A 25,640-nucleotide genomic window follows, 5' to 3' on the forward strand; every position below is an offset into this window, starting at 1 on the left:
CATGTTTCTCTTGACTGAAGAAAAGCAAAATAAGGAACATGTTGCTGAAACGGAGAAAACAATACTCGCAGGCAGCAATGGTTGGTCACGTGAATCAGCAGCAGACTGAACAGAGTTCATAGAGTCACCGTAATCCTGTCCGGCATTTAGAGCCGTCGACTGATCCAAGGTCAGTTTACAGTCTCATGGTGAAGCTTAGGAAGCTGAACGGCACAAATATGTCACCAAAAAACAAAAGACCTGGCCTGAGAAACACTGTTTTCATCAGGATAATTCTATCAAAACTACGGATAAATTCTACTTTTTTGCAAAAAAAACAATTCAATTAGGCTGATTCTGTGTGGATGTTTAATATTATTTTTAAATGAATCCAAAAATGGACCCAAAATAATCCTGATCTGTGTAAACATTTTGAGAAAACATTTTAATTCTAATTTTCACTGATAAGAAGCTATCCGTTCAGGTCTCTATCAGCTTTTGTCTTTGCCTTCTAGCAGCTGTGTTTTATTTCTGTTTTCAACTTCACTTTTTTTCATAGTTTTATTCACAACGGCTGCTAAAAAGTTTGACAAAGGCTCATCTGGACTTAGTTTTTAACTTGTTTTTTAAGCCAAATGGCTTAAAAAACTGAACTTAAAGACACGCTCCAATGAAAATTCTATTTTTTGTGTGTATAACATGTTCCTCCGAGAATGGATGATGTATAAAAGGGAAATTAGGCTTAAAATTCAGTATTTCTTGATTGAAATCGTTCTGAATCAGGGACAGGCAAAAAAAAAAAAAGTACATTTGTGACATAATTACTTAATTTGTGTTGTAAAATGCAATACATGTAAACAGTCGGTTATAAGCAGCATGACAATAATAAGGTTCAGGAGATGCAAGGTGCATTAGTCAACAGTAATAAAATTAAAAACATTGGAATCTTTTTCTCTGTTAGAAATAAAGTAACAATAAAAAAGTTCAGACCATCTTAGTTCAGTTTGGAGAGTTTTCGAAGCAATCTGTAGAAAAAGTGAAGGCTTGTTTCCCAAATTCAGTCTAACGTGGACCTGACTAAATTATTTCATTTCTTTGTTTATTTAATGTTTTGTAAACACTAGTATAATAGTTTCTATACCTTTTCCTGTTGTTTGTTTGTTATTTGCACACCTCGGCTCCTTAGGTGAACTGTCCCTCTGGAGGCTCAGTACGTCCTCGCTCACAGTAAAAAAAATAGGTTTAAAATCTCCTCTGATTTTGTTTTTTGTTATTGCTAAGGTTTAAGTCTTCGAGTTTACATCTAAATTTCTACTTTGACACTTTTATTGCTTTTATACAGGGAAACACGTGACAAATTTGCAATAAAATTCCATGTACTGGTAGTTCTCACCTAGCTAGCCGATATGTCCATGGATGCTAACGTTAGCTTTTTAGCTTTAGCATGCTAAATCTGAGGTTGGGACAGTTGCTTTTTTGGATTAGAGAATGTTCCAGATGAATCATGCTTAATGGTGTAGAAAGAAAGAAAAAAATATTAGTTTATTCATTTTTAAATGACTACGAGAATTCATGTAATCCTTGAAGCTATTTAAAGTTTTATTTTGTTTTGTTTTATTTTTTTGGATAGGTTATAGTCGTTTACTTGTTTTCATTTTACACTTTAAACTCTACAAAGTTTAATCTTTTTGGCACAGTCTTCTCATTTGGCCTTCACAGAACATCTCTTGTCTTGTCATGTTTTCTTCACCTCAGCTGTTCCACCTCAGGGGTCCTCCTCAAAGACTGAAATGCTTTGAGACTATTGTGTTCTTTACAGGAACTTGTAATAACTTGTGGAAATTTGAGCCTATTAAATATTCTGTTCTGGGAATTTGTCTCCAGATTTGGTCACGGGCAGCAGCGTTTTGTACTGTGAGTCTTTCTAAAAGAGACGTTGGGTGCATTTATGTTTTTTTTTGTTTGTTTTTTTTAGGCAAACTTTCACTTAATGCTAAAGTAATTTGCACTAAATCAGTAGAAAGAAGGGACAGAAATTTTAAAAGACTTTTATGGTCTATATTTAAACTTGAAAATACTAAACAAGGATTGTTATTAGATGGGGGAGATTCATTTACTTCTTCTAAAACCAGACGTGGAGGAAATGTTTATTCAGAAAGCTCTCAGTGAAGTAAAGAAGCAAAGACAGAAGAAAGTCAAGTACAGTGGTGGAAGTGTGATGATTTGGGCAGGTTTACAGTCAAAGTAACAGAGTACCGAGTTCTGCAGTTTGATAGCAGTGACTGAAACCGGATAAAGCTTACAGATGGCGATCTTGAGCAACTGCGCATGAATCAAAGTTCAGATCTAAATGTGGTTTAAAGTGTTGCAACCTAAATTCATCAGACTGAGCAAATTTTGTTGTTATAAAAGCTAAAAATAGATGAAAACGACTCGTAAATGCTTAATTGGGAGGATATTTCATTCAATAAATGTGATTAAGTTCAAGTTGCTAAAAGATGAGACAATGTGTGTCATTACTTAGATTTTTCATGTTTTGCTTCACCAAAAAGCAGGAATTCTCAGAGGTTGCAGTCCTCATTGGCTCTGAATGCAGGAACATCTGATAAGAAGAAACAAAGTGTACTGAAGGTTTCCAAAACATTGCTGCGAGCCGTTGCAACACTTCATAAAGAAGCCAGAGCTGCTTCACTGGGTCCTGGGGTGTCCAAACCTTTTGCAATAACGTCAGATTTGGCGTCAGGGCCAACCAATCAGCCGGTATTCCTTGAACCTTTATAAAAACATGAAATGCAAATTAATTTAATGGAAAAACCTTTGCAGGGGGATACATTTAATTTCTTTACATAGATATGAAAAAAAACTTATATTAATCCCACTTTTGGCTGTGATTAATTACGTTTAATTACAATGTTTCACTAAGTAAGTTATATATGACAATATGCATCTTTTGAACAAAAAACAAGTCAAAGAGAAAAATTGTCTTCATTTTTATTTTCAATTTATAAAGTGTACATTCAGATACCCCAGAAATGCCATTTGTATAAAACACATCAACAGTAAGATAAGCAGAACTCTCAAGACTTTTGTGTTTGCAGTATTACTCCAAGAAAACAAAAGATGCTGACATACAGCCATAAGAAAAAAACATTGTGTTTCTATATACAAAATTATACCATGGTTCGGGTAAATACTGATTCTGATTGGCTGCTAGGTGTGGACGCACACCTAAAAAAAGAAGTTCTGGTCAAATAGCCCAAATGATCTATATCATTAGACAACTTTTGCTTCATCTTTTAGACAAAATCAAGCGGTGAGGTGAAGTTTCTCTCTTTATTTAAGCTATCATGACGATCAGCATATATTGTATATCAGTTTCCTTTCCACTGCAGTCGAGATCAGTGCTGACTCAGCAGTCTGTTTTCATGTTACCATGACAATGGGCTGCACTATATATCAAATAGTCTGCTTTTGTGAAAAAGCTATTTAAACCCCCCAAAAATAACATGAATAAAGTACTAAAAATAGGTTAAAATTGTTCTTTCTTTTGTAAGTGACTATGTTTTAAGAGGAATAATGCTCAATTAAGTGTGCATTATCAGAAATTAACGCTTGAACCGTCCTATGTGATGGTATATTCTGTTGTCCACCTGCTGCAGAATCCCAGAAGGCCTATCATGGGGCCTTCACCACGTCTTACTGTAATCAGATTGAATTCTCGCATAAACTGAGTAATCAGATCCATCTAACACCAATGCAAACCTCAAGCGTGCACTTACCCTTTAATCCTTATGGGATCAGTCTTTATGTCAATAAATAAAACAGGATGTTCTTAGTAACTATTAATTGAAATGTGAAATAAAATTGACAAAACAAACTATTTTAATCAAATTATTACTTTTTAAGTCATTGTATCTTATATTGAGTTTAAAAGTTTGATTGAAAGTGTAATGAGAGTCATATATTTGGTAGAGATGTGGACTTTTTCCGGCGTGTGTGTACACAAACTCATGCTCTGGTTCCCACAGTTGCCCCCAGCTGCAGATAAAGGCCGTGTGAGAGGAAGGCAGATAAAACAGCGGCCCGCACAAAAAACAAACAGTCTCTTCTGGAGGGGAACGCCGACAGGTGTAAGCTCTGATTTCTACTTCCTTGAAAAAACACTCAAACTCAAACTCACTCACTGCATGGCGTGCTGTGATAACACAATACCTGTGTTTGTCTTTTTCTAGTGTTTGAGGTTTAAAAGAGCAAAGAGGAAGAAAACAAACACACATACACATGTTGTTTGTGTTTCCTGGTTTGATATTTCCAGAATTACTGAGGCTCATGTGGCTTTAAAACTAAGAAATGCTGGAAAAGATGGAGCTGACCTTTTTCACTCTTTCATTGCTGCAGCAGTTTCTTGCAAAATAAATGTTATTCCTTTTCTATTATTGTTGAATTATTTCCAAAAATCTCCCTTTTAGAAAAAAAAGGTGTTTTTCTGCAAAACACTTGTAGTACTAAGGCTGTACAGTGGTGTGGTGTTCTCCCTGTGCACGCCGCGGTTTCTCCGGTTTTCTTCCACATTCCAAAAACACGCTTCAGAGGTTAAAAGGTGACTGTAAGTGGTCCCTAGGTGTGAATCTGAGTTTGTGTGTGATTGTGTGTCCTTACAACAGTGGCAACCAAACTAGAGTGCACCCCACCTTTCCCAAAAAGTACCTGGGATAGGCTCCAGCAACCCCATGACTCCAAAAGGGTTAAAGCCATGCTACCGTAAAAATAAGCTCCTGTTTCATGTCAAAGAGAATAAAATAACTTACTATTGAAGCTAAGTAGTGACTAACTCAAAAACGTATCAACGACAACATAAAAAAATATTGCTAATCTGTCCACAACACTTTAAAAGTCGCACTCTAGCTATATATTTATATATTTTCATAAATTGTTCCCAGTGGCCTTTTAATTATAGAGTTTTTAGCCAAAAATCAAAAAGCCTTCTTTTTGTCAGACACATTTCATGCACAGTGGCAGTAGCTCATTAATAATACAATTCTTGGTTGTGGGCGGGACTGTTGGCTCAGAGCAATCCATGCCCCTCCCCCTCCGAGTCACTGAGAGCTCTATTTGCGCTCTCACGCGCGAGCTTATATAGACTCACGCTGATATTAGCGGTGCCCAGTTAATGACGAGCAGTATTTTGTCAATCCAGTTGTACAGTTGTGAGGCAGAATAACCATTCGCTACAGCATGAGTTTTGAATGCTCATCATGTTTCGCACACCTAAGTGTGAGCGGGCGCAGGAGACTTTGACACACCCATTTCAGTAGCTGCATCATTAGTCTGAGCATTTTCAAGCATCCGGTTTTCTGATCCAACACAATTTCAGTTAAGATATACTCAGAAACACACATTTAATTCTAAATTATTTTATATAGGTCCTCTACTTTGAGAAGAAATGCTATAAGAACATGTTAAAAACATGTACAAAATTATTTTAATGGGAGTTGGTCTTTCAACTCCAGCCTAATTTTTGTTCAACTTTCATTGGCAGTTTTTGCATTTTTGCAAATCCAGATAAAAGACTATAAAATGAACATACATTTTTGAAACCAGAAAAATAGATTGCCTCCCTTGTGTGGGACTCCCAGTTTTCAAGTGGTTAAATATTGAACTGGCTGTATTTAGATTTTAAATGAACTTCAGTCAGGAAGTCAAAGGGTTTGTACTTTGATGTAACCCCCTAAAACATATTGCATTTGACTTGAAAATGTAAATGATAAAATTATTAGTAATAATAGCAAAAATAATAAACTGTCTCTAATGTGGGATACTTCTGACTCAATGACCTTCTCCCTGTATGACTGTGTAAATAATACTGTGTTCTTTGTAAACTGTAATGTCTAAAGTGGAAAATTCCCCCACTCAGAGATGAATAAATGCTTATTTGATCTTAAAACAACCTTAAAAGTTATGTGGCAATTTGATAACTACCTGGAATGTCTTTTACAACTTAATACCAACAATCTCAGCCCAGTGAGATACAAACTTAACCAGAATCCATTAATTTGACTCTGTGGTGCGAATGGTTTATGCTAGACTGGTTTCAGGCAGTCAAACTGATGATTTATTCACAGCTTTATTAAATGTATCTTTTACTTGTTTTTTTTTTTTACCTTATTTTATTTGTTTTCTGTACCTTTTACTTCTTAGTAATGTTTGCAGCCATGTCAGATTTCCCACAGAGTTTCACAGAAAACCACAGGAGGCTAAACGAGGCTCAGCAGCTGAATGGACAGATGTAAATGAGGCTCAAATGAATTACTGATGTCACACAGTTACTAACCGGCATCTGGAATCATATTCTGATTTGGGAACTGTGTGAGAAATGTGGCCAACAAGCCAATAAACCATCACTGAACCACGGTTTAGAAAGAATGAAAGTGGAAATTGGATTTCTTCTTACCTGCTCCAGCGACCGTGGGTTTAAAAAACTATTCTAAATTGAAGCTAATATCCGTTTGTGTTTTCTATCAGCCGCTTTCATCACCTCATCACCTCAATCCCTTATTCCCCTTCTAGAGTATCAGTCACGACCAGACGACAGGCAAGCGGAAAGAGCACGTTGCCGAGGGCAGTATTGACGTGGAGCTGCTGAGTCACTGCGTTAATGTGTGTGTTGTTGCAGGGGGACACAGATGCACTGCAGCCATCTATTTGAATAGATCATCAGAAGAGATGGTTCTTTGTAGCTCACGGCCCTGAGCTTAAAGGTGGCCGTGTCCAGAAGGTGATTTATCTGGAATTGCTTTCAATTGGATCCTCTGACGTCAAACCGAGCAATGACCATCCAAACAAGCTCAAAAACAACCGTTTTAAACTAAGTAATAAGTATTTATTGGAGTTTTTCTTTCTGATGTCAGGAACTGGTGATGAAGGATCAGACTGCAGGAGACTGGACTTGTGGCGGGAACTCAAAGGTGCATTCAGACTGGAAAACTTTGTTAGATCAGGCCGAATCTGTTTACTTTGGTCCAGATCGAGTCCTGAACCATGCGTTTGGTCTGTATTCAGACTGTCGTCAACCAGACATGTTTTTTTTTTAGCCAAAGCTTGTAAACAAAACCATGTGACAACAGATCTCTTACCTGGATGAGGCAACAAGAGAAAGAATAATGGAAGTTCTGCGCTTTGCAACCTTTTTTGGGATAGCTCATTTATCCAAACTTCATATTTTGCTGACCAATTTTGAATGTCTGTATCAACATTAGGTACAACAAATTTTACTGCTACTTTGGTGTGAAAGAGACATGCTGTAAGACGGTTATTGAGGTAACAATGGCTATGAAGTAATCTGGATGAGTGCTTATGATATCTAGACTGAAACAGTGTGAGAAACAATGTGTGTCACGTTGAAAGTTGGGTGTATCCAGACTGCTTTTCCGGATTATTGAAGGAAAATAACTCTGGTTTACTTTCAGTAAGCCAAATGTGTCTGGTGTGAATACACCCCAAAATCGGGTGTAGTCTCAGTCTGAATACACCTAAAATCTGATTTAGTCTGAGTCTCTATACACCTAAAATCTGATTTAGTCTGAGTATGAATACACCTAAAATCTGATTTAGTCTGGGTCTGAATACACCAAAATCGGGTTTAGATGAGGATCGTTAACTGGAACCTGGTGCCACTGTGACACGGGTTTGGCGACACTCCCCAGGTACAGGGAGCATTAAGGGGAGCAGTCCAATCAGCTCTTCTCCAGGACTGCAAAAGCAGTTCTCGTGACCTTTCTTTGGGACAGGGAACCTGAAGGAATCCCAGAAATTTCCTTCAACAACAGGAAGGATCATGGATAAATTGTCATGTCCTAACTGGAACAGGGATGAAGGAAAACATTTTCTTGCGTGATATGGTGTGGACTTCGGAATCTCCAGCTGGGTCCAGGTTGGTCCAGTCATTCCGTCAGGGACTGGTGGTGAAGGGCCCAGAATGCAAGAGACCAGGGAATTAAATCTTTATTAAAGAAACTTAAACACAAACAAACTATAGAACAAGAGAGAAATTGAAAAGTATAACAAAGCAGATGATCTGAAAACCAGAAACTTTAATACAACAACATTAATGAAAACAAATGCATATAGTTATGTTGGGTCTGTGATCGGGAACACACAGCATGACGAAACCTAACTAAAAATGTAATGAAACGTAATTGAAATGTAAAGTAGAGGTGAGTGTATCAATCTGAATATCGATAAAATCAATATCAAGGTGAAGTATCGATACAAGTAGGATGAGATTGATAGTTTTGTTGCAGTGTTCCTTCACTAGATACAGTAAAGAGCTTGCTTATGGAGTTCATGCAAGCGCAGCATCCATCTGCAAGGGTTGCCAGATTTGGCAAAAAAACAGCTCAATTTGAGGGAATATCTGCCCAATTTGGCAACATTGTGTTGAGAGAAAGAGCACCCCCTCCTCACACATTACCCCTCACCTCCCCGCTTCATCAGAGAGTCATTAAAGAGCCACATATTTGCACAAATGGCAGCATTTTTTTGTTCCTGTAATAATTCTTATATTTATTAGTCTTTCCTTTGTTTACTTTTTCATTAGTGACTTTGATATTCTATTACTGCCCTTATTTTTTATTTTTTAAACATGTTTGTGAATCTGATATGATAACATTTTTGCTTTTTTTACATTTTGCACTTGTTACTGTTTTCTTATAATAATTGTTATTGTGTAACAGCATTATTAATATACATATTCTGTATTTGATGTATGTATGTATTTGTCGAAAGTCTGTCTGCTGTGTATTATTATTATTTTATACACTTAATTAACAAAAAGTTGTGTATTTTCGAAATTCTGCTACAATCAAACATTTCAGGAGAATAGGGTATCGGGTATATTGGTAATATTAGCCCTGTAAAGTGTGTCTGTAATATTAGAATGCTATCAACTGGATTCCAATTAATCTCTGGTGTTGCATTGAATCTCCTTTCTCTGTAATTAATCAGAATGTAAATAAAAAAGGCAATTAAATACTTTACAGAATGTTGTAAAAGATTAAACCAACAACCTAAAGTATCGCTAAAGTTTTTATATGAGTTACAACATATTAGACTGAATTTCAATTATATTGTGTTCAATTCAATTAAATTGACTTTTAAATTTCAGACTTAAAGGAATACGTATTAAAAAGACTAACTGTTAGAGTTTTGTGACCAAAAAATGTCTTTAACTTCATATTATGTTGTATTATATTGTATTGCAAAAGTTACCTAAATGACTTAACGCACAATATTATGGGCTATAAAAAAATGTTTTTCTAATGTGGGAAAAATATGATCTGCAGGCATTTACAACCTGGAATTTCTCTGCTCGGGGCTGGAGCTCGTCTCCTCTTTGTCTTTCCTTCTTCTGAGAACAGGGATGTGATGCCCGAAATGATCCTCCAGTCTGATCTGTCTCTTGTTTTTTTGTTTTTAGTGTAAAGCACGTGCCCGCCAACACAAGAAAGAATGTAAGTATTACACCTCGCGCTTTGACCTTTTCCCAGTCAGACGTGGCCTCAGGAAAACAGCGTTAAATAGTCAGCAGAGAGAACAGCGGTGGTGGGAAGGGAAGTCATGTGCTGAGTGTGTTTGTACTCAGCTGACGGCAGCCCAGGGAAGGGAAGGGACACAATACGCCTCTCTGCTCACAGCAAATGCTGACTTTAATCAATTTGACAAGATAAGTAGATAGAACAAAGCTGCATGCATAAATCACAACTGGTTTGATAAAAGTGATAAAATCAGAAATTGAACCTCTTTCCAATGAGAGTCAATGGCACTGTTGGCAGGTGAAAATTGATCATTTTATTTGTGAGCTTTTATGTTTTCGAAGTTCATTTTTACTTCAAAAATGAAACAAATCTAGCACTTACAACTTAAAAAAAATCAAGAGTGAGTAATGACACAGGAAATCCTAAAAAAGCAAAACTTTATGCCAATTCCAGCAAAGTGAGAAGAATCTTTCTGTTAAAACTGGACATTTAGAGGTCAAGAGAAGTAAAAACAAGATTTATAGCTTACGATCATTAATATATGGACTCAAGAAAGCAAAAATGATTCCTAAATAAGAGCGGTGTGTAATAGTAATCATTGATTAACTTCAACCTTGAGACAGAATGTAAAAGATAATCAATGAATTCACTTTGTTAATTAAAAAAAAATAATTTGTATAATAGAAAAGAAAATACACATTTAACTCTATCAAACAATTAAGAATTCTGTCCCTCATAGATCTGTTAGACCCTTTCAATATTAATCCCACCTGTTTGTCACAGAGGCCTCTCCACACCCAGTCAGACTGTATCTTCTCCACCATGATCAAGACCAAAGAGCTATCAAAGGACACCAGAGATGGCAGCCCTGAATGATAAGGAAGCAGCTTGGAAAGAAGAGGTCAACAGTTGGAGCAATTATTAGAAAATACTAAGAAATACAACCAAATCTCAGTGAAAGATCTCACTTAGTGGGGTACAGAGTATCTTGAAAACGATGAAGAAATACACTGTAAAGCATGGGGGTGTTTACATCATGATTCTGGCCTGCTTTTCTGCAAAGAGGACAGGAGGAATAGAAAGGAAAAACAGAGACATGTACAGTAAAATTTCCGGCAGAAACCCCCTTCTATAAGCGAGATGAAACAATTCTGGCGTCTTCCAGCACGACAATGATCCCAAACGCATCACCTGGATAGTAAAGTTGTGTTTACACAAATAGTATGTTACATTTCTGGAGTGTTCTAGCCAGTCTCTGGACCTCAATCCAATAGAGAATATGTGGAGGGAGTTGAAAGTCTGTGTTGCCCAGCAACAGCCCCAAAACATCACAGCTCTAGAGACAATCTGCATGGAAGAAAATGCAGGGAAACCTTTGACTAAATCTTGCTTTGATGCAACTTTATTTTTGTGAATTTCATCCAATTTATCTAATTTTCTGACTTTATCTCCTTCAGTTCAGGTCAGTGAGCACAGACTGAGTTTAAAGAAACTATATATCGCCCTCTTCTGGTCAAAAAATGTCTAACAATCCACTTAAAAAGTTCAAATTCTCCTTTGTTTACAAATCATAAAATATTTGCATAGCTGGTTTGACAGCAGAAGTGTCAGTTGTCGTTTCGTTTTTATGCATTGACTGGTGGTGAATTCACAAATGCATGATTTTAAGATGGAGTAAACGGGTGAAATCCCCCACTGCCCTGTGAGATCAGGGCCTTTGGTGTCAGATACATGCCATGTCGCGGTGTGAGGACGGCGCCATGGCGAACAAGCATCCATCACCTTCCCTCTGCAACATTCCACACACGCAGAGGACAACATGTGCGTTCAAACATGCATGGTAGCAGCTTGTTCTGCAGCAGTTGGAGAAAGAAAATGTAATGATGAATTTGTGAATTTTAAAACTTTAAGTTTGAAAAATCTCTCACCAGGTATACAAAACCCTCAAATCAAACTGAGTGTTTTTCTAGGCCCTGAAAATTAAAATAAAAAAATGTCTTGAAAATAATTAAAAAGCAAAAATTTTGGGAGAAACAAATGTTACACTCTCACATTTTTTAATTTGTTTGTGTTATAAAAAATCACTCCATCAATTGGAAGGCATAATGGGTTACCATGGTCATGACAGTAATATCTGGGACAATTCCTGATGAGACCTCTGTTTTTGTTTATTCTTGAGGAGCACTTTGTTCGAGCCACATGATTCTAGCACTGGCTGGAGTTCAATCATCAACCTTATAAATAAATGTGTCATCTGACCTTCAGCCGTGACCTCTGGGTGTAGAGAGGAGCAAGCCGTCCACTGATCGCTACCTGAGCATCTCTGAGCCTGTTGCCAGGGCGACGGCTTAGGCCCCCACCTTTAAGGAGTTTAGCTGCTGCTTCTCTAAAACCGAGAGGAGCCAGGTGAGGCGGCTCAAGTTCTCCCATCCACCTTGAGTGGAGGCCTGGAGGGTTTTGCTCACTGAAAATGCTTTAGGGACGCCCCCAATAGAACCAAAGTTGGATCTGTGGAAAATTATGTCTGGAGGTGCCTGATGAAGAAGTACCACTCCGATGCGTGAGGGGGCGCTGCCCTGCCGGAACTTCTGCATACACATTTGTTGCCGGAAGTTGATCTCACCGTCTGGAGAAGCAGCGTGGGGTTTGACGTGTGTGCCTTTCACAAAATGTATGGATTTCTTTAACTAAAAACATAAATTAATCGTTTTAGTGTCTGTGAATCAAAGTAGTCATGGGGAAGAAAGGAAAAAAGGAGAAGAAGGTGAAAGGAGCGGAGAAAACAGCCGCTAAAATGGAGAAGAAAGTGTCAAAAAGGTCTAAAAGAGAGGAGGTAACTCCGAACCAGGACGAATTTCACAACTTTTTATTTTGATGTTTGGAAAAAAGTTATTGTTTTGTAGTTGATCTTCTCTCATGTCCATTTTTCTTTCTTCAGGAGGATTTAGAGGCTTTGATCGCTGAGTTTCAGAACCTGGATGCAAAGAAAACTCAGGTTGTAGAAACATCTTGTCCACCTCCATCACCCCGGTGAGGAACCGAGAATGTGACCGGAAAATTATAATCATTTTTAATGAGGACAATAACAATAATGTTATTGTCATATAACAATTAATCGTGATTTCTGCACAACTGTGCAAAAGCATTCATTTTTCTTTCCTTTTTTTCATGATGTCTCTTGGTCATGAGTGTTACATATATTTATCAAACATTAGGGTTGTAATGATTAATTTTAAGGTTCGATTCATATCCTCATTTTTGTTTCCGATATAATTCATGGTCAATTTCTGATCATTTTGGATAAATCCAATTCAGTGACTTAAAATCGATCAAGGATATCTTTAGCCAAAATCTACAGTGTCTCAATCCAATTTTTATTTTTCAACATCGATTTGATTCATTTAATTATAAACGTTTTTTATATAAAGGTGTAGGTCGATAGATTTGTAAAAGACTTGCCTCAGACTGATCAATCTGGTTGGATTGTAGGAATATAAATCGATTAATCGATTAAGTCGTTGCACCCAAAACAAAATGTGGTAGGGATTTTTTCATTCACATACTTTCACTCCACTTTCACTTACTTTCTACGTTTAGGTCTCTTTTTATGATCAGAAGCAAATATAATCTCATAAAGATGGCATCATTTTCTTTTATTTATTTTCTAATCAATTTATAAATTATTATCTCAAATAGATTTTATATATTTGTTGAGCTTTTATCTTTATTTTTCTTTGCATTTTCTTATCTAAATTCCTTGAAATAAACCAATAATTGTAAAGTCATTAAAGTTTACCTTAAAATTTTATAAAAAACAATACAGAAGATGTTGATACTTTTGCTCAAACCTTTCACAGGAGAAAAATTGTGTTTTAGAATTAAAGAAAAAAATCATTAGTGTTTTTGTAAAGTAAAGCATCTCACATGAAAAATAAAAAAAAATTGCAGCATTTTTGAATTCATATTTTTTGACTGATTTTGGTTTTCTTAATAAAATTGTTCATAAAAATCAAGAATTGTTGCAGACGTGCAGTTTTGCCATTTGTAGAGACGAGACTTTTAGCAGAAAACAAACTGATATCCTCTTGGTTTTTGTATCTTCATGATTGTATCACATCTGTTTGTTGTAGACTGAACGCATCATTCTCTGCTCATCCTGAGAAAGAAGAACTCATCCTGTTTGGAGGAGAATTCTTCAATGGAAAAAAGGTTTCAAGAAAAATAAACACCTTATGATTTATTTTTCCTTTTTTGGTGTTGATTTTTATATTCAAATACCAATACATTATTTTTAACTGGCTCCATTTCATGATTGTTATTCTTAGGAATAAACCACAATTCTGAGTTGTGGGTTGACTCAAGCTCTTTATTACTATTTATAACTTTGTTGATTTTAATAAATATTCTTAAATTTTATGTTTGTTCTTTAATAGTTTAAAGTTTTTCTCTTTACAATAGATGTAAAGCTAAAAACTGTTGGCTAAAAAGGTTTTCAGACTGTTTGGTACCAGTTATGAAAAATATATATATTTTTTTCTTTGCTGGTTAAAAATTAAACTTTAGTTGTTTTAATTTGGATTTCTTGTTTTCTGTTTCTCTTCCTGTGAGTTTAAATGTTTTAAAGCAGAAAACTTAGTCTTTTTTGTCCTTTTCTTTTCAGACGTTTCTGTACAACGACCTGTTTTTCTACAACATTAAGAAGAACACCTGGGTGAAGTCTGACATTCCCAACCCTCCTCCACCTCGCTGCTCCCACCAGGTAAAAACTCCTGGGAAAACTCGCATTTCAATTTTACGGTCTGAGGTATCACAATGAGTAAATAAAGGTCCTACGTTGTAATTTATTTTTTTTTTTTTTTTGAATAAAGGGCAGAATAGCTGAAAACCTTTAAGGAAACATAAAAAAAAGATTCAATTTTTAAAAGCAGCGTAATAGTTTTTATTTTCATACAATTGTGGACACAAATTAGGGTTTGAGGTGCTAAAAAGAGACATCTTGATGCATTTTAACTATATTAGCCACTTTTGGGGGGGTAAATTAAATCATTTTTTGAATTGTTTTCTTAAATCTTGTGGTTTCAAAGTGAGGAATTGCATTTTAGAGTCCAGAAACTTATTGATGAATCTTTATAATTTAATCAAAGACCACATTTTCACCTCCTCCTTACTCTGTTCTGCTTCTCCCCTCCAGGCGGTGGTTGTTCCTCAGGGTGGGGGTCAGCTGTGGGTGTTTGGAGGAGAATTTGCTTCCCCAAACGGGGAGCAGTTTTACCACTACAAGGACCTTTGGGTGCTTCACCTCGCCACGCACACGTGGGAGAACATCAAGTAGGAGGGAGTGTTTCTGCAAACATGAACAAAGCCTTTGTTTTCTCAACTGATGAAGGAATGCTTGGTTGTTTTCCAGAGCAGCCGGTGGGCCGTCGGGCCGCAGTGGACACCGGATGGTCCTCAGTAAGAGGCAGCTGCTGGTGTTTGGAGGTTTCCATGAGAGCGCCAGGTTCACAAACCCGGAGGAGAAAGATGTTTATTTGCAATCAGAGTTGTTTTTTTTAAATAAAAACCCAACATTTTCCTGCAGGGATTTCATCTACTACAACGACGTCTACTCCTTCTCCCTGGACACCTTCACCTGGTCGAGGCTGGCTCCTTCAGGCTCCGCCCCCTGCCCTCGTTCTGCTTGCCAGATGACCTCCACTCCGGACGGCGCGGGCGTCATCATCTACGGCGGATACTCTAAGGCGGTGGGTTTGTTGTCCATGAGCTGCTGCGGCACCGTGACCTTTGGTAACGCCTTCTCTCCTGCAGAGAGTGAAGAAGGACGTGGAGAAAGGCAGCATCCACTCCGACATGTTCCTCCTGAAGCGGGAGGGGAAGGACGCTCACGGTACTGACTCCTCCTCACATGTCGCTTCACTTTTGCCAAACCTTTAGTCTGGATTTGAACCTCTTTAACATCATGTCAATGATTTCGGTTTAAGCAATCGATACTACATTTCCCACAAACCCTTGCTCCTCTGTATCATTATTTTTCTGTTTATAGTCTGACGGATACATTGATTTTAACTGATCTTCTCGTTGTTTTTTTCCTGCAGAGAAGTGGGCGTGGTCCAGACTGAACCCCTCCGGTAGTAAGCCCCCCCCTCGCTCCGGCTTCTCTCTGGCCGCGGGTCCAGCGGGGCGGGCGGTGCTGTTTGGGGGGGTTTGTGATGAGGAGGAGGAAGAGACTCTGGAGGGAGACTTCTATAACGATCTGTACCTGTATGACTCGGTGAAGAACCGCTGGTTCCCTGGCGTGCTGAGGGTAAGTCCCGCCTTTCGGAGTGGCTGTAATTTCAAAATAAAAGCCTTTGCTTTGTTGTTTTAATGCAGAAGAAGTGATAGTTGTGCCACCACATTGAGAACAAAAGTTACAGTTTTAAGATCAGAATTTCCTAAACTGCAAACAACTAAACTTTAAAAGTTGCAAAAAATATTTTTTTATTTTCTTAAACACCGTCAATGCAGTGTCAGTGACAAACTAAACTGAAAGTTCTAAACACAAATCAAGGACAGGGAGAAAGCGAGATGAGCATCTGAAAACATTTGTGTTGCAAACGTAAAGATGAAAGACAAAGCTTTTAAAACCAAACATTTAATATATTTATTTCCAACATTAAAAGTTTTATTTTTAAAACTGAACATGTTTTTTTTGCAATTTAGGTTATTTTTATTTCAAAACCGTGATTTTTGTATTTTTGTTCTTATGTGGTGGCACAAATATCACTTCCATACATTAGCTTTTCAGAATCTTCTTTAAAATCTCCATGTTTTCAGGCTTTTTAACCATTTTAGCATCAAAATTATTTTTTTTATTTTATATAACCTATCCAGGCAAAATGGAATATGAAAAAAAATGTTATTTTAGTCGAAAAGGAAAGACCTTTTGAGAAAGAAAAATAAAGCAGTTAAAGAAACAATCAAGATAAAACAGCAATAATACAAATAATCAAAACTTTAAATTATTGAAATTATTAAAAAATAAAACTAGGTTACAGAAACATTTTTCTTTCAAATCATCATCAAGATTCATTTTAAGAACTGCCATTGAAATAAAATGTTGTGCTTGTTGAAGACCAAAAATCAAACTTAGAAAATTATCTGTGATTTGTACTTTAGGGAAATGATTTGTAACAAACTTTTTGATGATATTGAAACTTTTCTTGCAGCTTTAAGACTAAACATATATTTTTGAAGTTTTTCAAATTTTGCTCTTTTTTCTATTAATTTATTTAAAGAAATTGGTAAATTAAGATTTGTTGGTAGTTTGAGCTGACAATTTGCAACAGTTGTATCAATATATTTAATTCTCTTGTCTAATCCATCTGGATTAGCAGCTTTTCACTTCATATCATTTTTTAGTTTTTAGCTTTTTTAGATTTGTGATCGTTTTAGCATTACCTTTAGCCATTTTTCTTCTGGTGATGTAGTAAACATTTGTACTTGCAGTGATCAGCTTTAGCTGCCAAAAATGACAAAAAAGCCCTTGATTTATATTTACAAAAAAATCTCATAAATTTGTTTGGAAACTCATCAAACATGACAATTGAGGACTGAGTGAAATGAAGTAATTCTATCGGCTCCTTGCATTAAGTCTCAGTCATTTCACTTTTTATTTATTGTGTAAAATTGTGGCAGATTAAAATCAGGAAACCTTAAAGTCGCAAAATGAAAGTTAATAAATCAACTTCTAGTAAAAAAATGAATTTGATGTTGTTAAATTGACAGAAATGAATGACATAGGCTGTTATATTTTTTGGAAAAATGTATTAATTTTTTTCTTCAAATGATCAGAAACTTTATTAACAGGTGCGTCTGATGTTTGTATCCATCATTCTTCTTAAATTGTTCTTCTCAAACGTCTGTTCAGGGGAACAAGACGGAGAAAAAAAAACGACGGAGGGGGAAGAAGGCTACAGCAGAGGAGGAGGGCGGGGCAACGGAGGAGGAGGCGGAGCCTCAGGGACCCACTGAGATCATTAAGGAGATCGTCACTGAGGATGGCACGGTGATGACCATCAAGGAAGTGATTCCCGCTCCTCAAGATGACGAGGAAGAAGAAGAGGAGGAGGAGGAGGAAGAGCAGGATGGTAGGAGAAGGTGTGAAGTGAAACTCCTCCAGCTGGTTTCATACTCAGGCAGAGTTTTCCTCAGCAGCTTCGGCCTCGGCGCCGCTGGTGGAGCCGTGTCCCAGATCCAGCGCCATGGCGACGGTGCGTCTGGGAAAGCTGTATCTGTACGGAGGGATGTTTGAGGTGGGAGACCGCCAGTTCACGCTGGGCGACTTCTACTGCCTGGACCTCCACAAGATGGAGCAGTGGGAGGTGCTAGTAGAGATGGATCCAAGTGAGTCGCAAGAAAACCCAGAGAAGGAGCTGAGACGCTCCGTTCAAGTGGATTTAAAGGTTTTATGATCGGTCTATCTGCAGAGACGCAGGAGTGGCTGGAGGAGTCTGAGTCAGAGGGTGAAGAGGACGAAGAGGAGGAGGAGGCAGGAGGAGGAGGAGCAGAAGGAGAGGAGGAGGCTGAAGAGGAAAGTGAGGATGAAGAAGGCAAGAGATGAGTCTTTGATCTGATTTCTGAGATCAGAAAAAACTGTTTGTGAGTTTACTGAAGATCTTAAAAAGGATTTTTAGATTTAAGCATTTCAAAGTTTAGAAGATTTTTTGCATTCAGATCCAGAAATTATTGTTTTGACAATTCTAACAAAAACCTCAAACATCTTATTCAACTTTTAAAGCCTTTTTGGTAATATTATATAGTTTTTTATGTTTTAACACAAAAAATACAAAGACAAAAATGTGATTTTCACATTTTTACAACATGAGCACTCAGGACTTAAATGCTTCACATAAACACGTTTGTATATATATATATATATATATATATTTATTTTTCCTGTTTTCAAAATGAGCACCGAACTTGATTCAGAATAAGTTTGTCTTTTTAAGAAGATTCTTAAAAAGTTTTGATTTCTATCAGGTTTCCCACTGTGTCTTGAAAAGTCTTATAAGTATTGACTTTATGAATTTGAAAGTAATACCTTAAAAAGCCTTTTACATTTATAAAACTTCATGTCATTTAAACCAAACTTTAACTGGACCGCATCAAAACCTTGATTTAGTCGTGAACTTTCAATGTAAATGCTAGAAGAATCTTTGGAGAAGACGAAGCCGAGCTGAAGTTTTTGTCTGACTTTCCAGATGAAGAGGAGGAGCACCCGGCTGTGCAGGATGGAGAGACAGTGACGGACTACCAGACCCGGACGGAGCAGTACTGGATCGGAGTGGCGCGGAGCAACATGGGCCCCGACGCCAAGGATAAGAAGGTTGCCAAAGTCGCCCTCGCCATGGCCAAAGTCTTCTATGAAGACCAGTAGAGGGACACACAAGCCTTTTCTTTCGATAGAAGATCTTTTTTTCATGAAGACTGTCAAAAACGGATGCAAGGAAGAGTCTGTATTAAACTTCATCCGATTGATGAAACTTTATCAATTTATAAGTGAACTTTTTCATTGATTTTTAATTAAAAAAAAACACCATCTAGGGTCTGATTTTAAGGACATCTAAGACAGATTTAATTTTTAGTGTTTAAAAATAAAAACTTTAGACGAGGTCACATCAATATTCAAACATTGATCTCCAGTCTATAGTCTAGAGCCGTTCCTGTCTATGTTTTACAGATCTTTAACCACAGGATCATCTTCTCTCCTTCTGATTTTCACACAATCTTCTGGTTACACTTTGAACACATTTGTTTTAGACGTAGCATCTTTTGGGTGTTACCTTCCCATTTTTACGCTTCTAAGGAACCAAAAAAACCCTAAATCGAGCCTCTGGGTCAGTTTTTGTTGCTCCATCTGTGATCCTTGTCTAGTCTGATGAGGGGAGAGGCTGCACGAATCGTCATCAAGGCACCAGGATGAATCAAATTCGAGAAACACTTTCACCTCCTTCCTAATGCTTCTTTCAAAATAAAAGTCCCTGAACCCAATTCAGTTCCCAAAATACCCACATGGTGGCTCAGTCTCCTCTCACTGCTACATAAGAACCGAAAAAGCTTTATTTAAAAGAAACTTGATTCAACTCTGTGCTTAGGATAAAACTAGACTGGAGGTCATTTTTTTTATTAACCTTTTTATTCCTTTAAGATGAAATTTGTGCTGAGACAAACCGTCGGATCTTCAGCTGTCTTTAACTCGGACGAGTCTTAAGCGCCTTTATTTCACTATTTTGACTATTCTTAGAGAGCTGCATGGTGGTGTTCTATGGTCCTCGGGCCCCCTGGTTTCCTCCAAAAGTACAAAGACACCCTCATAAATGTATTGGTGATTCTAAATATTGGATGTAATGAAATTACAGACTGCCAACACGTTCAGGGGGAACCTCACCTTTCTCCAACAGCCGTTGGGATAGGCTCCAGCAACTCCACAACCTCAAAAGGGGTTAATTGAGTTCTGAAGATGGATTGATGGAGTATTCTTGGAAAAACAAGAGGTTTGGCACATTATTTTTGGCTAAAAGGATAAATGTGAAAAACAATCTGTTTACAGTCGGTGGTTGAAAAGGATGAAGCAGGAAGTTCCTTCTTTTTTCTTCACGCTTGTTCTTTTTATTTATAGTAAATGTCACAAAAATGTAGAAAGAAATTCCCTGGAATGACAAATTTATGTTTTTGTCTTCTGTTATTCCAAATCAAATTTAATAGATCATCAAACTCAGTTTTCTGTCATTTTATGCATTTTCTAAATCACAGATTAAACTCAGAAAACTTCAGAGGCTCCTGCAAACAATATTGGTTGTATACATTTTTGGGTATAAGTTTGAATTTGGGTAAATAAAATGGAGACTCAGCAGTTTACGTACATGTTAAGACATTTTCTGAAAAAGTCTTTTACTGTCTATCACAGTAAGTTTATGGCTTCAATGTTAAACTGGTCTGATGCCCAAAGTCAGAACTGTTCTTGCTCAAATATTTCTCTATGAATATATAAAACAGCTTTTTCTATGTCAGCATATTCTTTATAGATTTAATATATAAGGAAACCTTTAATAATTCTAAATATTTGTTAAATTTCCATAAAAATCATATTTTTTTCTGTTTTTTACTTCAACTTTATGGTAAAAAAAAATCACTTTAAGGCTTATGAGAGGAGGAGGAGTGATGGCCATTGTTGCCACGGCGACTCATGATGTTGATTAGTGTTGTTCCAATGATCCCACTGTTTGTTTTAGCAGCCTAATATGGTTGCAGTCATTTTTACACGTTGACACAATAATTGCAGATAATTACCGGGGAAACGGGCTGTTAGCCGCCCTTCACTTGTTTTCTTTAGAGCTGTATTTACGTCCCACGGTGCTGCACTCAGAGGGGGCGTGGCTTTCTGGATAACTCTGATGGCCCTCTGATGGACGAGTTTCTATTTTTGCACAATTTTTGGAAAAAGAAAACTGTGCTTTTCAGGGAGAATATTATTTTAATTTTGAGAAAAGTAACATATAGTTTAAACTCAAAATTCTCTTTCGTGGTTAGTCGAGAGTCAGTTTTTTAAACTCTAATAAATGTTTTTTTATTAAAAAAAAGTTAATAAAATAATAGTTAAAGCAAATACATCAGGAAAGGAATTTTAAAAGTAACGTGTTATTAACTTTAAGTAACCGCAGAAAGAGGAAGCAGACCCTTTAGTCTCAAATCGTTTTTCAAAATAAAAGATCTAAACATTTCTTTTCAGTTTGTCTGTTTATTTGTTTTTTATGAAGGAAGTTCAGAACTTATATCTGACTTTCTTTAGGTTGTTGCGAACCTATTTATTATTTTTTATTTTGAATTCAAATTTATTTCTGCATCATAATGAATTTCCCTTTTAAATGTTAGAACATAAATTTATTCTGTATCAAACAAGTTGAGACAGAGAACAGGTAACTAACTATTTGAAATGAAAGGCAACATTATCTTGTTGATATAAACGTCAGTTCACCTTTTTTTTTCCAAGTTTCTGTTGCGGTAACCAACTGATGTTCAGGCCAGTGCCATAACATAGAACATTCATTATTTAAGCAGAACTTCATTTTTAGTTGTCCATTATCATTTTTTGCACTCCCTGCAGCCAATCAGAATTGAGTATTTGCCCGAACTATGGTGTAATCCTCCTAAACGTGTGGTTATAATCCAGATGCTTTGGTCCAAAGTGCGTTGTGACTTGTTGGTTGATCAGTCAGTCACTCCTGTGAAGGTTTTTCACCACTGTTCCAATGCTCTGGACCATGGAGGAAGTACGAAAAAATCACACAAGGAACACGTAAACCTGTGCTTCATTGAACTTTTTCACTTTGACATTCAGAGAACTGGGCAAAAAATGTATCACGTCAGCACCCGCCACAGACCTCGCAATGCTTTGTTTTAATGAAACCGTTGGATTCCCCTGGTCCACACCAGTTTCAAGTCCCCTGCAGCGGGAGCCACAGCTGGGGAGATCCACAAGAAGGGCTCAGTGTGCTTCCAGAGTTGCTTCTGTAACTCAGCAATTCTAAGGGTGAAAAATGTGCATCATTTCTGATTCAGCAATTAAAAGAACATTTTAGTTTCCTCTAAGTTGCACATGTGAAACTTTTTAGAAAAGAAAAAAATAGAATAAAATTCTGCACTTCCGACAGTAATTTAGGCAAAAAAAAAAAGGACAAACTTTATTTGATAAAAGTCTCAGATTCATAAACCAAGTTGGAGCTGCTCTTCAGGACTTGTTGCCTCAATCATTTAAACCTTTCATTGTCTGTTGGAGTCTTCCTCCAACAAGATCATGCAGTAGACTGCATGAAACAACCTGCAGCAACACATTGTTCCACTTTTGTTCCTCTGCAAGAACAGGTGAGCTGCAGCATCCTCCACTCATTGCAGAGCGATCCAGTCAGACTCATTCCTACAGCCCCCCTCAGCACGCCGAACGAGGGAGGAGAAGAGGCCGATAAATAATAGAGGAGAAGGAGAGATGGATGAGACTGAGGCTGGCTCCCCCTCTCCTCCTCCTGCTTCCTTTTTTTAATTTTATATATTTCAACTGTGCGACAAAAAAAGACTCATGAATAAGTAAAGAGATTTTTTTTTTTATTTGGACGCACCTCTGACGTAGAGGCTTCGTCAGAGAAACGTCAGCTATAAAGGAGCCAGAGAGAAAGCAGAGAACGACTGTGCATTAAAATGACTGAAGGTAACTGGCAGAGACGCTTCACTGTAGAATGAAACCCTTCCAACCTGAAAGGAGAAGTGTTCAGGCAGGGTGAGCGATGGCGTGGACCGTCGGGTACATTCACGGTACAGATTTATTGACGTCCGAGAGGAAGCTCTTATTGACTGCTTGGAGGAGTCACATGCTGTTCAAACAGAGCAGAGGGAGGACAAACACAGCACGGCTGCATTACCCTTCCTTTCATCACACTGATCCATAATGTGGATCCCAACTCCAGCTTTCTGTCTCTTTCTAACTTGAAAGCACCAGAAAAAAAAATTTGTGGACGCTACGTTTGCTCAAACAGTCAGAAAGACAATGAGAAGCTTTTTTGTGACTGAAAAAAAAAAAAAAAAAATCAAAGAAATGTTTGTTTACTTCAAATTTGCTCATCGACTTGTGTGACCTCTTCCATAAAATTTTTTTTACTTCCGGCTCCAATCAAATGAGTCAATTCAGTCACCATCTTGCATTTTTATATGCTGCATAGGATTTAAGTAAAGTTAAAATTGTACTCTGACCTGACATTTTTTCTCTGAAACTTGACATCGGTCAGTGGCTGCCCGAGCACACTTTGAGGTCACATGGTTCAGTCCAGTGACAACAGGTGGCAGAAAGGCAGCAGATCAAAAATTCACTAATAAAAGGGTCTCTAAAGCCTTGTTTCCACTGAGCAGTACGGTCCAGTTAGATCCTGTATTTTGAGTGTTTCCATTGTTAAATGGACCCATTAAACAGTTCCATTCTTTATCTCTTGAGGGTCCCTATCAGTTGTAGGTCCATAGAAAAATAGAGTAGGACGGTTGGGGCAGAGATGGTTTTATTTTCTGTTTGGCAAGAAAAATGATTTTTCAAGAAAGTTTTTCAACTGTATTCTTCTTTGCGAGCACAGAATACTACATTCTTTGCTTTCAGTATTCCCCCCTTGTTTGCAGGGGTTAGGGACCAGAGAAACTGAATCCGCAGATACGGAATGTCTTTTTCTGATTAATAAAACAGTTAAGGATAAAATTATAAGTAATAACAATAATCTGGCTTTTCGATTTGAAACACCAACTGATCCTCCACTTTCTCTCTGAAATGTGGTGGTAGTATTATGGTCTGTGTCTTAAATTGATCCTGGATCAGAATCTGCTCCTCTGTTGTGTTTGTGGATCAGGATGGATGACACGTCCTCCAGCTGTTCTAAGCCGAGCCGACAGGCTCCAGAAAATGCTCCTCTGTCAGCTCTGAGCAGATTACACGACGGATCTTAAAGCAGATTTCTGCTCCGCTCAAATCGCTAAAACCTTTTGTTGTTTGACGGAAATCGCACAAACCCTGCTGGCCTCTGTCCTGCCTCATTAACCTTTTAGCCTTTTCTTCCTTTCTGCTTTGTCTCGTTCTGCTTCCCTCTCACTTGCTCCGGTGCGTTTAAAGCCCTAATCCTTAATCTTCAAACTCAGTGATTTTATTACTGTAATCTGTTGGAATTGGCTTAGGTCTTCCAGACAGTGGTGGGCGGAAAAACAAGGACAGCAGTCACGGGAAAGAAAGGGGAGAGATCTTCATTTGATGTTTTCATTTGTCATTCTAAAAGAAAGGATTCAAATCAAGAGAATCCAGAGTGAGGATGTTGGAATGAAAACAGCAGCATGGAGGCAATAATGAGTGAGCGACCACTGCAGTGGATAAATATTTCACATATCTGGTCATGGCTGAAGAGATCCTGTAGCGTCTGTTCATGTGAAAAACAATAAGGAAAAAATGATCTGCTCGTCCGCTGTGGCTCTGTCTGGATTCATAAGCTGCTTATATCTGCTTTAACTTGCCCCCACACTTGTTCACTTCACTTTGGGGGGGGTTAATGGATTGAAGCGGCTTCCTCATCCATGCCGCTCGGTTGCATAACGGATGATACAACAGCAGTCCAGCTGTGGAAGGAGACAAACACCAAAAATCCAGAACAGATTATCACAAAGTCACCGACATGTTTCAGTCTGATGGGATTTTCTGTAGACCTGAAATTCCAGAGAGCCACAGTGGCAGCCATTGTCTACAAATGAAGAAAACACGGACAAATGGAGAACTTCACCGGTCTAGGAACACAAAGAGGACTCATCCAGGAAGTCCTAAAGGAAGAAAAACAGCATAAAAAGATCTTCAGGCAGCTAAATCAACAAGAGCAAAGACCATTTTCAACAAAAATTGTTTATAATTAACAAGAACACAAAAACTCATCTCAGATTTAAAACGTTGTCCAAATCTTTGGACAAACATTCTGTAGTCTGAAGAGACAAAGGAAAAACTTTCTAGAGGGCATGGCGCCACCATTACTTCTAGAGTCAAAACTGCAGCGTTTCATAGCAACATAGCAGTCTAACATGGTGTTTGAAGTGTCATGGTGTGGTTTTAATTTTTTTATTTAACCTTTATTTATCCAAGCAAGTCAGATTAATAACAAAACTTCATATTTCCAAGTGTGGCCTGGCAAAAGGCAGGACCTTTTAAGAAGAAGAACTAAAAGGAGTTACCAGAGACAGAAACAATCTGGATAAAACAGCAATAACACAAACGATCATTAAAATTATTACCATTTTTAAATCATTGGAATCATAAATCTAGGTTACAGCAACATTTTTCTGTAGAATCATCATTAATATTCCATTTAGAAACTCTTTGAAACTATCGAGTCTAAGTGTTTTTTTTTTTTTTTGTAGATTATTGCAGTCTCTGGGAAGGGGGATACAGAATAGAGGACTGTGTCATCAGCATATTGATGGATGGAAGAGTCTCCTACAGAATCTAAATGATGAAAGGAATTTCCATTAGTTCCTGACCTCAAGCTGTAGAGCTCCTGATCCAAAGACCCAAAGTTCTCCTCTGAA

The 25,640-nt window shown here is 37.5% G+C and overlaps 1 protein-coding gene across 1 annotated transcript; it reads left to right on the plus strand.

The window, feature by feature from the left end:
• Positions 1–11,869: 11,869 nt before the first annotated feature.
• Positions 11,870–20,267, plus strand: klhdc4 (kelch domain containing 4). The gene is made up of 13 exons (XM_024281912.2): positions 11,870–12,345; positions 12,451–12,542; positions 13,643–13,721; positions 14,173–14,271; positions 14,704–14,840; positions 14,920–15,012; positions 15,094–15,256; positions 15,321–15,399; positions 15,608–15,816; positions 17,422–17,641; positions 17,709–17,897; positions 17,981–18,103; positions 18,755–20,267. Exons 1-13 carry the CDS (start codon positions 12,247–12,249, stop codon positions 18,928–18,930), a joined length of 1,758 nt encoding a protein of 585 aa, XP_024137680.1. The 5' UTR covers positions 11,870–12,246; the 3' UTR covers positions 18,931–20,267.
• The last annotated feature ends 5,373 nt before the right edge of the window (positions 20,268–25,640 follow it).

The sequence above is a fragment of the Oryzias melastigma genome, linkage group LG6 (assembly GCF_002922805.2).
Source record: "Oryzias melastigma strain HK-1 linkage group LG6, ASM292280v2, whole genome shotgun sequence".
Taxonomy (NCBI): domain Eukaryota; kingdom Metazoa; phylum Chordata; class Actinopteri; order Beloniformes; family Adrianichthyidae; genus Oryzias; species Oryzias melastigma.

Coding starts and splice junctions, on each gene's coding strand:
- klhdc4 (XM_024281912.2), top strand. CDS start 12,247: ATGGGGAAGAAAGGAAAAAAGGAGAAGAAGGTGAAAGGAGCGGAGAAA. Junction 15,257..15,320: donor ACGGCGGATACTCTAAGGCG/GTGGGTTTGTTG, acceptor TCTCTCCTGCAG/AGAGTGAAGAAGGACGTGGA. Junction 17,642..17,708: donor GGAGGAGGAAGAGCAGGATG/GTAGGAGAAGGT, acceptor TTTCCTCAGCAG/CTTCGGCCTCGGCGCCGCTG.